The 15,984-nt window shown below is 42.7% G+C and overlaps 2 protein-coding genes across 2 annotated transcripts in view; both read left to right on the forward strand.

The window, feature by feature from the left end:
• The first annotated feature begins 631 nt into the window (after window positions 1-631).
• slc10a3 (solute carrier family 10 member 3) lies at window positions 632-2,499 on the forward strand. Its single transcript, XM_078258021.1, has one exon. The coding sequence runs from the start codon at window positions 1,075-1,077 to the stop codon at window positions 2,485-2,487; it is 1,413 nt and encodes a 470-aa protein (XP_078114147.1). The 5' UTR covers window positions 632-1,074; the 3' UTR covers window positions 2,488-2,499.
• A 5,046-nt stretch (window positions 2,500-7,545) lies between these two features.
• The window catches only part of fanca (FA complementation group A), a 35,043-nt gene continuing 26,604 nt past the window's right edge, over window positions 7,546-15,984 (forward strand). The window contains exons 1-5 of the mRNA XM_078258022.1: window positions 7,546-7,792; window positions 8,187-8,299; window positions 8,670-8,766; window positions 9,104-9,258; window positions 15,632-15,727. Of these exons, the coding sequence (XP_078114148.1) occupies window positions 7,720-7,792; window positions 8,187-8,299; window positions 8,670-8,766; window positions 9,104-9,258; window positions 15,632-15,727 (534 nt within the window). The 5' untranslated portion in view covers window positions 7,546-7,719. The remainder of the gene's footprint in view (window positions 7,793-8,186; window positions 8,300-8,669; window positions 8,767-9,103; window positions 9,259-15,631; window positions 15,728-15,984) is intronic.

Raw genomic sequence — 15,984 nt, forward strand, 5'->3', positions numbered from 1 at the left:
TTTTTATTAATTTTCACTATGTGAGCACAATATATAAAAACAAGCTCTTAAAAATAGATTTTGACACAAACCCAAATGAGATAGTAATCCAGTTTCCTCCTTATTTGACAGTAATCTATGCTTTGGTGCAAATTAAGATAAAATAAGATAAGATAGACTTTATTAATCCCACAATGGGGAAATTCCTGTGCTACAGCAGCTCAAAAGAAAAAAATTACACATATCAGAATAACACAAATACACATTAATTAAACATAGGAGAAAAAATATACATAAAGTATAAAAAATAAAATTAGTTCTAATAATAATAGTAATAAAACAAACTTAGTTACACAATAAACACCTTTATATAAACAGACAGTATATAAACACAGATATACAGATGAATAGAAATGACATATTGCACAGTTGGAGGTAACACAGAGTAATAAATAAATAAATATGCATAGTGCAGAATATTGTCCAGAAAATTCCCAGTGAAATTAGCTATTATTTAAAATGACCAAACGTATCTGCCCATATCATGCCCACTTTATCCAGCCCTATCATAGACTGTATGTATCCCACCTGTTATTCAATAAGATAAAGTCGTTTATTTTGGCATTTGATGGCCGGAAGTCCGACTATACTCGAGCAAGCTTTAAGGAAATAGCTCTGAGCAGCAAGCAAACGGCAGCTGAGCTACGATGCTCTCAGATTTCATCAACCGGGGAAACAATAAAAACGGGAGACGAGGCGAGGCTTTGGTTTACCGAGACAGAAATATTCCCTCCGAGTAGACAAAGGGAAGCCCGTGAGAGACCCGTGTGTGTGTGTGTGTGAGTGTGTGTGTGTTTCCTGCGGGCTGCTGCTGTACAGGACAGGGCGGGGTGATGTTTAGGTTCCGGTATAAAGGCAGCGAGAAAATGGGAACCAGACGAGATGTGGAGCCCGCTGCGGACACTGTTGTTTCATACCGGAGACTAGAATGAGAAGTGTACCGTCCTGGTTTAACAGGGCGGCGGTGTAACCGTGTGGGGAGGCCGCTGGGCAGGCAGAGGAGAAGCGCCCCTCCGCCCCTTGTACGTCAATAAGATGAGGACGCTATTTACGTTATTCTGCTGTCTCTTCCTTATTACCGGCGGAGCAGACCGGGCCACCGGGAACCTAACTGTCGACAGCAGTAACGACACCAACCTGACGGCCGACAGCAGTAGCAGGTATATCGCAATCGGCGACGGGTCATCGCAGGAGTTTGAGTTTCCTGAAAACACCAACGGAGTGATTGTAATCTCCAGCCAGTACCGGAGCGCTGCGGCGAGCAGGAAGGGCCGCCAGAGCTGGAAGCAGACGGTGACAGTCCGCTCCCTGGACCCGGAGGTCCTCTCCATACTTAATGTGACGGATAGCGGCCACGCAGGGCCGGCCAAGAGCTACATTATCAGCATCCGCTCCGGGTTCCCAGGCAGGGCTCAGCTGCAGATCCAGCTGCTGGACCTGGACCAGGACTCGGTGCCTGTTCTGGTCGAAGAGAGGACGGATTACTCCATCAGAGTGGCGCCTGGTACTGATGACCCGGCCACCCGGCTCGTCCAGTCGGGTGGCCTGTCCCATTTCTCTGAGAACCCTGTGCTGTTTGCCTTGCTGCCCCTCATCTTCGTCAACAAGTGTGCATTCGGGTGCAAAGTGGAAGTGGAGGTTCTGCGGGGTCTGCTGAGGAGACCCGTGCCACTGCTCCTAGGGGTGCTGGGTCAGTTCCTGGTGATGCCGTTGTATGCCTACTGTGTATCCCGGCTGGCCTCACTGCCCAAAGCGCTCTCCCTGGGCCTGGTCATCACCTGCTCTGCCCCCGGGGGCGGAGGGGGCTACCTGTACAGCCTGCTGCTTGGAGGAGACGTCACCCTGGCTATCTCCATGACCTTGGTGTCCACAGTGGTGGCAGCGGCCGCCATGCCTCTGTCATCTGCGCTGTATGGTCGGCTCCTGGGTGTGCACGCTGCCCTGCACGTGCCATTTGTGAAGATCCTTGGCACCCTCCTGTTCATCGCCATTCCCATCTCGCTGGGCATGCTGGTCAAGCTGCGCCTGCCCGCCCTCACACGTGTCCTGCTGGCTCTCATACGACCCTTCAGCTTTGCGCTCATCGTGGGGGGCATCTTCATGGCCTACCAAATGGGCGCGTCCATCCTGGCCAACGTCAAGCCCCAGATTGTGGCAGTAGGGGTGACAGTGCCTTTGCTGGGGCTGTTGGTTGGGGCCATCATGGCCAAGCTGGCGGGCCTGGCCCCGGCGCTGAGGAAGACGGTCAGCATCGAGGTGGGTGTCCAGAACAGCCTGCTGGCTCTCGCCGTCATGCAGCTGTCCTTCCGCCGGGTGGAGGCGGACTTTGCGTCCCAGGCGCCCTTCATCGTGGCCCTCAGCAGCACCTCGGAGATGCTGCTCATTGTTTTGGGGTACTACACCCAGCGGAGGTTGTGTGGGTCTGTCGTGCCCAGGAGTGACGCCTGATTGTAGCCACAGTTTTGTCAGGGGCGTCGGACTAGGGGGGAAAAGGGCAAATCCCCAAAAGATGCTAGAATGAATAGCTGTGGATGCAGGGAGGGGCCCATAGAAAATGCCTTTCTACAGGGCCCAGAATTTTGTGCTACGCCCCTGGTTTTTGTTCAGAACTTTTTGAAGAATTAAGTCTTTTAAACCTGTGGAAATGTTGTGTCCCAGTCTTGGCTACAAGACACACAACAATCACCAGTCCAGTCATCACTGCTGGTGGTACACAGGACAGTGAATGGACTTTTTGTGTTTTTCTGTTTTGTTTTCGTATTTTTCATGAAAACCAAAGGCCTTTTACCCCCTTCTAAGACCTTTTTTTTGTGTGTTTATTTTACAGTATGTACTTTTTAAAATCAGATTATACTGTGAGGTACTCAATGTAAATATTCCTAAGAAGAGACATACCTATAAAAGAAAAGATATTTTTCTACCAGATTACTTTTTGTAATCAAAAAGCAAAGATTGATTTGCATCATGTTTACAAGAGGTCCATGTGTCTTAGCCTGGGGGAGAATTTTGGGGTTAATTGGAATCGTTTGGGAATCAAACAGGAACATGATGATGATTATGAAAGTATTTGCTACTGATTGTGATTTCCTGGATCTGCGAATCCATGTACTTGAATATGGGAGAGGAGAAATGAAGAAAAAGTAAATAAAAACATTGTTAAAGCAGGCTTCAGTTTGTGAAGGAGTATGTGTGCCACGAAACGCTGCTAACAGGTCAGTGTTAGAGAGAGCCAGCCAACAGGCTGTTAGTTGTATAAAGAGTGTGAGCAGAACACACTCAGGGACTGTTTGGTTTCACCTTTGCACACAGATGGTAGAACGCTTGTTCAGCGTTTTGCATGTTTAAAGAGCGGCTTCATAGTATGTGCTGAATTTCGTATGTGTTTGAATTAAAGCTACTGATAAAAGTTAAATCTATTAAATGTCACAATTTGATGCCAGACATAGCAGGAGACCATTGTTTTTTCTTCTTTTGACTGTAGTGTCATAAGGGAGAAAAAGCCTCTGAAACGGCAGCTACACACTCAACTCCACGGAAACCTGAGTAAAACACAAACGCCACAAACATACACCATTAAATGGAATAGAATGTTGTTATAGTTGTTTTTCCATACAGGCTACATGTGTAGTATTGTGACTGACCAATCAAACATGGCTGCACAGACTGGAATACCTTTTTAAAGGGTCAGTACACAAAAAAAACATTTCTTTGCTTAGTTTTGGATTTATGAGCTGAGAATTTTGAACAACTTCTACCGCAGTACCAGGGGTGGAAAGTAACTAAGTACATGTATTCATGTACTATACTAGGAACAATTCTAACTTGTTCATTATGTGAGTATTTTAATTCCATGCTACTTTATACTTCTGTACTTCACCACATTTAAGAGGAGCATTTTGTACGTTTTACTCCACTACTACAAAGCTTTAGTTACTTGCAATTTAAGGTTTTAATGAGCGTAGAAAGTAAAAGGTATTGGTGTACAGTATTACCCTATAGTATATAAAACCGCTTTAATCGGCTCCACCTTGAACAACATTACAATGCTGCTTACTTGTTAATGCTAATGGGTAATAATTACTGATTATTATCCAATGGTATAACTGGTATAGTCCTTTTTGACAAAATACATTTTGCTGCTTGACTTCCTAATTTTTCTCAAGTGCAGTTTTGAATTCAAGACTTTGTCTCTTGTATATTTACAATGTGGTGAATGGGATTGAGTTTGTGCTGCTCTTAAGTGTTAAGACAATTGGTAAAAAAAAGTGCAAAAGCTCAACAGTAAAATGTATTTCTAGAGAAGGTGTCCTTGTTACTTTACATAATCCACTAAACACTGTCAACACTTTTCTAAGGGTCTATTTCTTTGGTACAAAGTGCTTTTAGTACAGAGAACATTGTTTCTGCAAAAGACATGTTGCTGTACAGGAACTGGAGAAAAAAACAAAGAAATAAGCCATGCAAAAGGCCAGTAAGGGCAATATATTAGTGTAACATGGCCTCAGTTTAGTAACTTATTTCACCAGAGGACAAGGTTCAGTTTTGTGGTTTACTCTTGTTTAGGTAAACTGATAGCAGGTTCAGAATTCAGAATATGTGCTCATTGTTCTCAGTCAACACACCAACCTTCCCTTTCCTGTTTAGGAAACAGGTCCAGTGGAAAAAAGGGGACGTTTTTACATGCAGGTATTTTTATGTAAAGACTGCACATCCTGTTTACACATCCAGAGCAGCAGCATTTGATGTGCTTTCATTACTACGCCTTGTGAGGGGGGTTTTGTAGTGGAAAAATAAGGGAATTCAGACCTGCTGTTTGGGCGCAGCAGTTTAGACTGAGCTCTCAGGAATGTAGCACAGCTGTAAAGCCTACAGGCAGAGTTTAAATTGATAAGTAGAAAATTCAGTCAGTGCTAATGGTATGTTTCAACTCTAATGGCCGCCTCTCATAGCGGTAGTTCTGTGTTTGTCACACAGGAATGATGATTGTAAGAAGTGCAACATGATCTTTCTGAGTCATGACCGCTTTTCTCTTCGTCATACGTCATACAACCCAAACCTTTTTGTGGCTTTACTATTGATTTTGGTCACTAGAGGCATGTGTAATGGACAGAGCTGTTCTCTGACCTACATGGGTGTGACTATAACCAAACAAAGTTACGTAATCAGTGGAAGAAGATGTTAGTTATACATATCAGAAACTCTTTTGAGACAATTTTTCTACTGTCTACTTGATTTGCAGTACAATCTGAATCTTTACTTATTTCTACTTCATTTCTTTGTTTTTAGGTTATAGATGACTTTGAGGTACTGAACATTGACTGAATTTTTCAGTTTTGTAATTCAAAGATGGGAAATATGATTTTTTTAATAGCCACAAAGTACAAAGTCAGTCATTTCTTAATAAATAGTAAATAAGTTATTGATTGCTTCAGAAATAGCTGTAAATTCCGTCTTTTGTTGCAGGCTCTTTTTTTACTTGACATCCATGAAATCTATATTTGGATTTGGTATTTTTCATATGCTATATGTGTGAGCTAACTTGCTATTGGAACCGATTGTGCAGATTTCATGCAATCACAATGCCATCATGTTGACATCATACACACACACACACACACACACACACACACACACACACACACACACACACAAGAAAAAAATCCTGCTTAGGTCCAGATTCAATCAGTCCTTTATCCAAACTTTGCACCCCAGTGAGAGTGGCTCACTTGATTCCAACAAGAGCTGCTACTGTAACTCTCTGTGTGTGTGTGTGTGTGTGTGTGTGTGTGTGTGTGTGTGTGTGTGTGTGTCCTCAGGTGTCACTGTGTGTTGTTCTTCATGGAGCTGACAGGTGATGACATTTGGCCTTGCTGGTAGGTTTGCACTCAGCCCCATACATCAGCACTCCTGTTTATATTACCATCCAACACATTAGTGGCACAATAGGAAGAGAGGGCTTTTAAAAATGCATGAGGACACATTGCATTAAGTTTTCATGAGTTCCTTTCACTGGTTCCCATGAGATGGGTTTCCTGCTGCCTGCTGCAATAAAGCTGGGAAGTCCAGAAAATACACAGGAGGCTGAAGCTGTACACTGTGAGGAATGATCTTCACTCAAACACACAGAGGGCAAGATGGAGCCTGCTGCTGTACAGGCATGGTCCCGCAGTGGGATTAGGCAATGTGTGGCACTCACCATGCAACACCTGAACTGAGTCACAATTGTATTCGTCCTCAATGTTTATTAATCTTGCACATCACAACCTCTTTGAATTAAAAAAAAAAAACACTGCAGCTTTCCACAGTACAGTGCAATAAGTCAACCCTTTCAGACTTCAAAACCAGGTCAGATCTTTATTATGAAAAAGGGGAGGCTAACATTACAGCCACACTTGTCCTTACATGCCCTGCATCCTGATTAGTGTACATACCGGCTTTACAGGGCATTAGTCTGTAGCACTTTTACAATGAAGAAATGGATACTGTTGTCCCACAATGGAACAAGAGAAATGGAGTAGTGACAGTTGAAAAAAAAATTGTGAACAAGAATACATCTTTGGAAAAGTAGATATGATATGTTACAGATTCATATTTCACATACAAACTATCATCAGCTTATATGATGCATTACAGCAACGTCCTGTATGCATTTACAGCTGAGAATAGATACAATCATGGAAAAAGAACAGACATACCCTACTGGATGCTACGATGCAAATATGTTGCTATGATAGAATAGGGTGCAGTAAACTGATGCTCCTATTCTCTTTAGCTGTGTTTCAAAGGAGGGCAAGTAAGCTACACAGCAAAAGTTCAGGTTGAGTGTCAACAGGTTTATGCTTCATTTTCCTCTCTATGAGCACAGGGAATGTCGTCCACCAAGTTCACCAACTCACTTCAATTACCAGAGCCTACTTTTGAATCATTACTTTTCAAAAATAGAATTTATTAAACATACAAAACTATTTGGGGTTACAAAAATAAAGGTATTGGCTACTAAGTTTAAAACAAAAAAACAGGGTAAAGACAACATTTAAAAAATTGAGTTAAATTCAGTTTTATCTACATGGGAGCATTCAGGCATAGGCCCTATACTGTCTCTAACTGACTGGATGTGCAGCTTTTAGGCATTTTTCTGTTGTTTGCTAGCAGAAGAAACTGAGGAGAAGGCACCGAGAGCGGAGAGTTGTTTCCCCCCCGGTGGGGGGCATGACCGGCTGTACTATGGCTCTGATTGGTTTACGAGATACCATGCCTTTTTTAATAATATACAGTCTATGGTTTTGCCCATGGATGTATTAAGAGAACCATGAAGTGAACGCGTTCGCCCCGAACCCCTGAGGGTAGATTCTAGACATAGAGATCGGATCCGCTAGACTTGTCGACACAGGACGTGCCACGTAGCCCGCCTTATTCTGCCTGTGATTGGCTAACCCCTAACCCTAACCAATCCCCACTCCCCATGCCTTAAACTCAGTGGATGGTCTTTCCTGATTGGCTCTAGCACAGACCAATGGGATAGAAGAGCGCGATGGGAAACATGGAGGAGAAAGTAAACCAAAACAGCAGCTTCAAAAAGCTAGCCAGAGAATTGATACTTTATTTCTAAAACTACTGTTAACATATTGTTTTCAGACTAATTGGCTTAAACGTCGACTAAAAGTGTTGATACGTTACGATATGATAAGTAAAATGTCACTGAGTGCAACGTGTGAATCCGTTTCTCAGAAAAGGACTCTGTCGAGCCTCCTCGGTGAGTGACGTATACCGAATTAATGCTACGTTAACGTTAGTATGTATGCTTATTGAGCACTATCTCAAACAATACGTGAATACAGTCTAAAATGAAAAAAACACTCAAACCTGTAGGCGTTAAGTTAACCACATTTGGCTATTAGCGTTGAAATGTTAAATTGGCAGCTTTTTAAGTGGAGTTTGCGTGACCCTTAATACAGAACCAATTATATTTACTTAGGTATATGTATGTAAATACAGTAACGTTATGCCATCTATCTAATGATGCTTTAAGTTGGCCAACATTTGGTTAACTTGACCAACTTCAATACAACGAAGTAAACACTGTTATTACGATAGTAAAGCTGTGTCCATATAGACTTGTGATCGTTGTCCTGCTGTTGTACTGCCAGCTGGTCGTGTGGTTAAGAGGCTGAAGCAGGAAGATGGTCAAAGGCTGCAGGAGGCAACAATTCAGCTGTTGGAACAGCAGCAGAACATCTGCAGTCTACTCAGGGAGGTGGGGGTAAGTGAGTGGACTTTAGGATGGGGCAGAACTTCCTTGTCTGCACGGCCAATGAGCAAACATTAAAACATTATGATAGTGACATTTTATACTAATCTGTGGACTGAGAAAGAACCCGTAAAAACGGACAGTGTCATGACTGATACTCTGTTGCAAAAGAAATGCTTCTAAATGGGCCAAGAACACCAATTTCTGCAAGTGCTTCTTGGTGAATTAAACATGTATGATACCTTTTAAACATTTGGGAAATCTGCTTCTATCATCAGAGGGGGGGGACTGATGATGATGTAATATGTTCATATGTAATAGTTGCTGATCTTTCATTAATATGTTGTATTTTTTACTGTATTTCTTTTACACTTTTTTGTAGAATCCAGATCTGTGCAACATTTTCCGCACTCAGAATGGAGAGCAGAAACAGGCAGAGTCTGAAGGCATCTCATCTGCCGTTGCAGTTTCACTGCTGGGTGAGTGAGTGTTTAATACTAGGTCCCAGAAATGGTTTCTGTGCTGTACATCTATTTTGCCAATGTACCAAAGTTGACACACTCAGAAGCCCAGAGACACCTGCTGCTTTACACATTAATTACAAAAAGAAAGAGAAACGTGTTTGTAAGTTAGGACTTTCCAACATCTCATATTTGAGTCAGCTGCTGAATGGCAGACATGACCAAATTCCCATAATCTTTTCATTACGCCCATCTTTGTTCATTGTTTATCTTCTGGACAACTATCAGTTTGTCAGATTTAATTTGTTGGCATATATATATGAACTACAGGATGTTTTGTATTGTGTGTGGACAGTGTGTGAGCTAAGGCGTCAGGCCTTGCAGCTGGGTATCCCGGTGGCAGTGCTGTCAGTGAAGATGATGCTGGAGAGACTGATGGAGATCACTGAAACCGAGGAAGCGAAGGAGGAAGAGGACAAAAGGAGTGGGCTTCTCACTTCCTCTCAGAGAGTGAGTATCTAACAGTAAGGTTTGATGTTGGCATAATCCACGGTTATGCAGTAAGTACATCAGTACCCTCATGCAACAAAATATGAATTCACAAATTGTTAACTGTGGACCATCTGAACTTTCACCAGGCACCTCATCAACATGTTGTTGGTTCAGTAAGTTAGTGCAAGTGTAATGGGTTAGTATATCCACGACAATTCATTTAGGGGATTGCTCCGGTGCTGGTGGATCAAAATTTTAGGCCTTAAAAAGTCTTAAATTGGCTGAAGTTGTGTTCTAGGTCTTAAATAATTTTTAACAGGTCTTAATTTTCCTACGGCCATGTCACGCTATCTCTAATGATTTTTTTTATCATTATTCCGTGGTGTTGAAGTTCTTTCTTTCGCTAGTCCAAATATAATTTTGCTGTATTATAACTACAAATGAGACAAACATGCTACTTATATTGCAGTTTTCGTGTTATCGGCGGGAGGTTTTTTTGGATTATACCACAGACATACAACAGATTTTATTCTTCAGCTATGGGGAAGTGCAAGTTAAGTGATACTTAAAAAAAAATAAAATGAATTTAGGGCATAGTTGATGTTGTGATTAAGGTCTTAAATTTTAGTCATAATGGTCTTAAAAAGTCTTAAAATTCACTTGGTGAAACCTGCAGAAACCCTGTCAAAACTCTGCAGGGTAAATCCAGACAGCTAGCTAGACTATCTGTCCAATCTGAGTTTTCTGTTGCACGACTAAAACTACTTTTGAACGTACACATGTTCCACCAAAACAAGTTCCTTCCCGAGGTTATTTTACAGAGGCACCGTGGCTCCGTCCGGAGCTTAGCGCCGCCCAAGACGATTGTGTTTGGTTTAAAGAAATGCCAATAAACCAGAGCACGTTGTTCTCCCATCCAGGAATGCTGTATTGAGGAAGGTCTGGCAATGCGAGACTAGTGCAAGTGACACTAGGACTATTGTGTGAGAGATATGTAAATATGGTTAAATAGGTGTGGCAACAATCGCTTCAGGGTGTCGGGTCAGGACACTACTTCAATAGGTGCTTTCCAACTCTACAGAGCGGACAGAGACACGGACCTCTCCGGCAAAACTAAAGGTGGAGGAATCTGTTTCTACATCAACAGCGGTTGGTGCAACGACGTGACAGTGATCCAGCAGCATTGTTCTCCTGACCTGGAATATTTCATCATAAACCGTAAGCCTTTTTATTCACCCCGTGAGTTCCATTCATTCATTCTGGTCGGCGTTTACATCCCGCCGCAGGCCAATGTGCAGGACGCACAGCGCATGCTCGTCGACCAGATACTGTGTGTGGAGCAGACCAACCCGGACTCCCTAGTTATTGTCCTTGGAGACTTTAACAAAGGAAACCTCACTCATATACTACCTAAATATAGACAGCATATTAAATGCCCGACCAGAGAGGAGAACATTCTGGATCACTGTTACACCACAGTCAGGGATGCTTATCACGCCGTCCCCCGTACTGCACTGGGACTATCTGACCACGTCATGGTCCACCTGATCCCCGCATACAGGCAGAAACTTAAGCTCTGCAAACCTGTAGTGAGGACATCAAGGAAGTGGCCCAGTGAGGCTGTGGAGCATCTCCAGACGTGTTTGGACTCCACTGACTGGGATGTGTTCAGGACTGCTACCAACAGTCTGGATGAGTACACAGAGGCTGTGACGTCATACATCAGCTTCTGTGAGGACTGCTGTGTTCCATCATGCACCAGGGTGAGTTTTGACAATGACAAACCCTGGTTCACAGCCAAACTCAGAAGGTTAAGGTTGGATAAGGCAGAGGCGTTCAGGAGTGGAGACAAAGACAGACTTAAAGAAGCAAAGTACAAGTTTAGCGAGGCGGTGAAAGAGGCTAAACAACGGTACTCTGAAAAACTCCAAAACCAGTTCTCAGCGAATGACTCTGCTTCTGTCTGGAGAGGGCTCAAACAGATCACCAGCTTCAAGCCCAAAGTCTCCCACTCCTGACTGATCACTGACTTCCTGTCTGACAGGAAGCAGCATGTGAAGCTGGGGAAACACGTCTCTGACTCACAGACCATCAGCACCGGATCCCCTCAGGGCTGTGTTCTTTCTCCTCTGCTCTTCTCCCTGTACACCAACAGCTGCACTTCCAGTCACCAGTCCGTCAAGCTTCTGAAGTTTGCGGATTGACACCTCCCTCATCAGACTCATCTTTGATGGTGACGAGTCCGCCTACAGGTGGGAGGCTGACCACCCGGTGAAGTGGTGCAAGCAAAACAATCTAGAGCTCAATGCTCTAAAGATAGTGGAGATGGTTGTGGACTTCAGGAAGAACCCAGCCCCACCTGCCCCCATCACCCTCTGTGACTCCACAAGTCTTTCCGCTTCCTGGGAACTATCATCTCCCAGGACCTCAAGTGGGAGCTGAACATCAGCTCCCTCGTCAAGAAAGCACAACAGAGGATGTACTTCCTGCGGCAGCTGAAGAAATTCAACCTGCCAAAGACAATGATGGTGCACTTCTACACAGCCATTATTGAGTCCATCCTCCATCACCATCTGGTACGCTGCTGCCACTGCCAAGGACAAGGGCAAACTGCAGCATGTCATTCGGTCAGCTGAGAAGGTGATTGGCTGCAATCTGCCACCGCTCCAGGACCTTTATGCTAGAGATATACCGATACCATCGGTATTGGCTCCGATACTGCCTAAAACGCTGGTATTGGGAAGTACTGGAGTTTATGCACCGATCTGATACCACGTAATAAAGCCCTAAAGAAAATCTATGTTAAAGTAGTTTATTTACAGTGGGGCAAAAAAAGTATTTAGTCAGCCACCAATTGTGCAAGTTCTCCCACTTAACAAGATGAGAGAGGCCTGTAATTTTCATCATAGGTACACTTCAACTATGAGAGACAAAATGAGAAAATAAATCCAGAAAATCACATTGTAGGATTTTTAATGAATTTATTTGCAAATTATGGTGGAAAATAAATATTTGGTCAATAACAAAAGTTAATCTCTATACTTTGTTATATACCCTTTGTTGGCAATGACAGAGGTCAAAGGTTTTCTGTAAGTCTTCACAAGGTTTTCACACACTGTTGCTGGTATTTTGGCCCATTCCTCCATGCAGATCTCCTCTAGAGCAGTGATGTTTTGGGGCTGTCGCTGGGCAACACAGACTTTCAACTCCCTCCAAAGTATTTCTATGGGGTTGAGATCTGGAGACTGGCTAGGCCACCCCAGGACCTTGAAATGCTTCTTACGAAGCCACTCCTTCATTGCCCAGGCGGTGTGTTTGGGATCATTGTCATGCTGAAAGACCCAGCCACGTTTCATCTTCAATGCCCTGGAAGGAGGTTTTCACTCAAAATCTCACGATACATGGCCCCATTCATTCTTTCCTTTACACGGATCAGTCATCCTGGTCCCTTTGCAGAAAAACAGCCCCAAAGCATGATGTTTCCACCCCCATGCTTCACAGTAGGTATGGTGTTCTTTGGATGCAACTGGATCATCCAAATGCTCTCTAGCAAACTCCAGACGGGCCTGGACATGTACTGGCTTAAGCAGGGGGACACGTCTGGCACTGCAGGATTTGAGTCCCTGGCGGCGTAGTGTGTTACTGATGGTAGCCTTTGTTACTTTGGTCCCAGCTCTCTGCAGGTCATTCACTAGGTCCCTCCGTGTGGTTCTGGGATTTTTGCTCACCGTTCTTGTGATAATTTTGACCCCACGGGGTGAGATCTTGCGTGGAGCCCCGGATCGAGGGAGATTATTAGTGGTCTTGTATGTCTTCCATTTTCTTATAATTTCTCCCACAGTTGATTTCTTCACACCAAGCTGCTTACCTATTGCAGAGTCAGTCTTCCCAGCCTGCTGCAGGTCTACAATTTTGTTTCTGGTGTCCTTTGACAGCTCTTTGGTCTTGGCCATAGTGGAGTTTGGAGTGTGACTGTTTGAGGTTGTGGACAGGTGTCTTTTACACTGATAACAAGTTCAAACAGGTGCCATTAATACAGGTAACAAGTGGAGGACAGAGGAGCCTCTTAAAGAAGAAGTTACAGGTCTATGAGAGCCAGAAATATTGCTTGTTTGTAGGTGACCAAATACTTATTGTCCTGAGGAATTTGCAAATAAATTCATTAAAAATCCTACAATGTGATTTTCTGGATTTTTTTTCTCATTTTGTCTCTCATAGTTGAAGTGTACCTATGATGAAAATTACAGGCCTCTCTCATCTTGTTAAGTGGGAGAACTTGCACAATTGGTGGCTGACTAAATACTTTTTTGCCCCACTGTATGTTCTTTTTCTGTTATAACTGACTGTCAAACTGGATAATAAAAAGTTCTGTGGCATTCATGTTTCTAGAGTCAATATTAGGGTTGGGTATTGTTTGGTTACCGGTGCTAAAGCAGCACTTTTAAAACGGTACCGGTGCCTTAACGGTACCGATACTTTTTAAGAAAGTAAAAAAAAAGAAAGGTACTAAACAGTTGGCGACATTAAAGAAGGGCTTGTTTATTGCTAAGGCCATATCGTCAAAATTAAATGTTTAATAATAATGTAATCACTATAACAATAACTTATTTCACTAGTAAATAACTGTTGAATGACAAAAACAACCACCAGATGGGAAAAGGGCATTTAACAACAACTATGAATGCACTGCGAGGCTGTAAATTACCAGTTTCATTGAACGCACCGTCTGTGTTTTTCCGACAACAGCAGCTGCAGATTGTTACATCCTGGTGTCGGAATCCTCTACAGTGAAATACAGAAACTTTACGCTGTTTAGCGTTAGCTGTTTAATCCAGCTACTAGCTAGCGGTAGGCTAACGTTAGCTGCTGTTGAGTATAGTGTTAACTAGCTAGCGGTAGGCTAACGTTAGCTGCTGTTGAGTATAGTGTTAACTAGCATCATGTGCAGCGGTGTTTCTGTTGCCTGTAACGTCTGTTTCAGAGCAGCAGAGAGAAGAGCAGACATATCAGTGGCACCAGAATGAGGCACCGAAATCTGTGTTGCTATTCCTGCAGCAGCAGGATGCGTTAGGAGGAAGTACGGCAAAATAGTATCCTGTTAGGCACGACGCAAAGCCGAGTGAAGTGAGAATAAATTAATAAATGGCGGCATGCGATTAATACGATTTAAAAAAATATATAAAATAATGAACGCATTATGCTCGGCCCTTAATCGCATCGCGATTAACGCGTTAATGCTGACAGCCCTAATTTTTTTATTTCCTGCTGACATCCAGCAGAAGAAAACAAACAAGGAAAAATATACAACACTATAATGATGAAACAAAAACAAAATATTGAGAAAGACCTTCTCTTCGGGGTTTAATTGGTAGTGACATTCACAGTTTCAGTTTGTTTGACGCACAATGTTTTACTTATTCTATTATTTATTTCTATTAATTTGGACCCATCTAAAGATTAATGTGGTTAGGACTATGTGTTTTTTATGACTGGCTATGCTTGTTCCGTCTTTTTTCTGTTAATTCTGCTGTTCTCAGGTCTCATTTACGAAAAAGATCTTGATCTGTAAGCAGATTGCCTAATTAGATTAAATGTTATGTATATAATATGCAGTTTTGCTGAAAAGATGCCAATAAATCAGCATCTGATAGATGTTTCAAAACAATGTCACAAATTCATTTCTATTATAAAGGTCAGCTACACCTTTAGTATAGTGTCTATAGCATGATGAATGTGTGCCTTTGTATTTTTTTCTGACTCATCGTGGTTACGTCATGCACAGTGACTTAGTGTTTTCTGGTTAACTTCTCTGGAGCCACAACTTTACTGCTATGTCACTTCTGCATATTGAAAATGTGATTTTGGTAATGGCCCCTCGGCTTTGGAACAGCCTTCCCCTCAGTGTGAAATCGGCTGACTCCACTACAGCTTTTAAACGCCTCCTTAAAACTCATTTTTATAAGATGGCCTACACTTAACTATGTCTTCTCTTCCATTCTCGCAACACTGCATATTTCCACTTTTTGCTCTTATGGTTTTATTTGAATTTTACTGTCATTTCCTATTTAAGTTATGCTTGATTTGTATTATAATTTTAGTGTTTTTAGATGCATGTCCATACATGTTTCTGTTATTGACATTCTATCTTGCACTTTCCCTGTTTTATGAAGTGCTGCTTGTTCTAATTTGTGTGTCATGGGGGTTAGGGGGGCTTACATGGGTTACTGATTCCACATTTATATCCTGTAAATCTTTTAATCTGGAAAGCAATTTGTGCTTAATGCTTGAAAAGTGCTATATAAATACAAGTATTATTATTATTATTATTATGATTATTGTTAATAATAAATATGACGTATATTATAATATAAATCCCATCCCTGTCCTCCAGGTCCAGCTGTGTCTCCTACTGGAGTCCAGCAAAGAACTGCTGTCACAGGGAGCCCTCTGCCCTAAACTGCTCTGGCAGGAGTACAGAAGAGATCAGGTGTGTGTGTGTGTGTGTCTGTGTGTCTGTCTGTCTGTCTGTCTGTGTTAGAGTTCATACATGAGACCTAAATACGGTATTTACTTCTCATGTAGTCTGGATCGACAGTTCACTTATTGGGATAGTTCCAGCGGCGCAGGAAGTCCTGCCAGATGTCGCTCACTTTCCGCTTTCTCTGTGTTTACATTAATCTGGTCGTATCGAGGAGCAGCAACTGGAACCTCCGAGCTACACGCTGAAAATGTCACGTTTTGAAG

Source organism: Sander vitreus, chromosome 8, assembly GCF_031162955.1.
Source record: "Sander vitreus isolate 19-12246 chromosome 8, sanVit1, whole genome shotgun sequence".
Taxonomy (NCBI): Eukaryota; Metazoa; Chordata; class Actinopteri; order Perciformes; family Percidae; genus Sander; species Sander vitreus.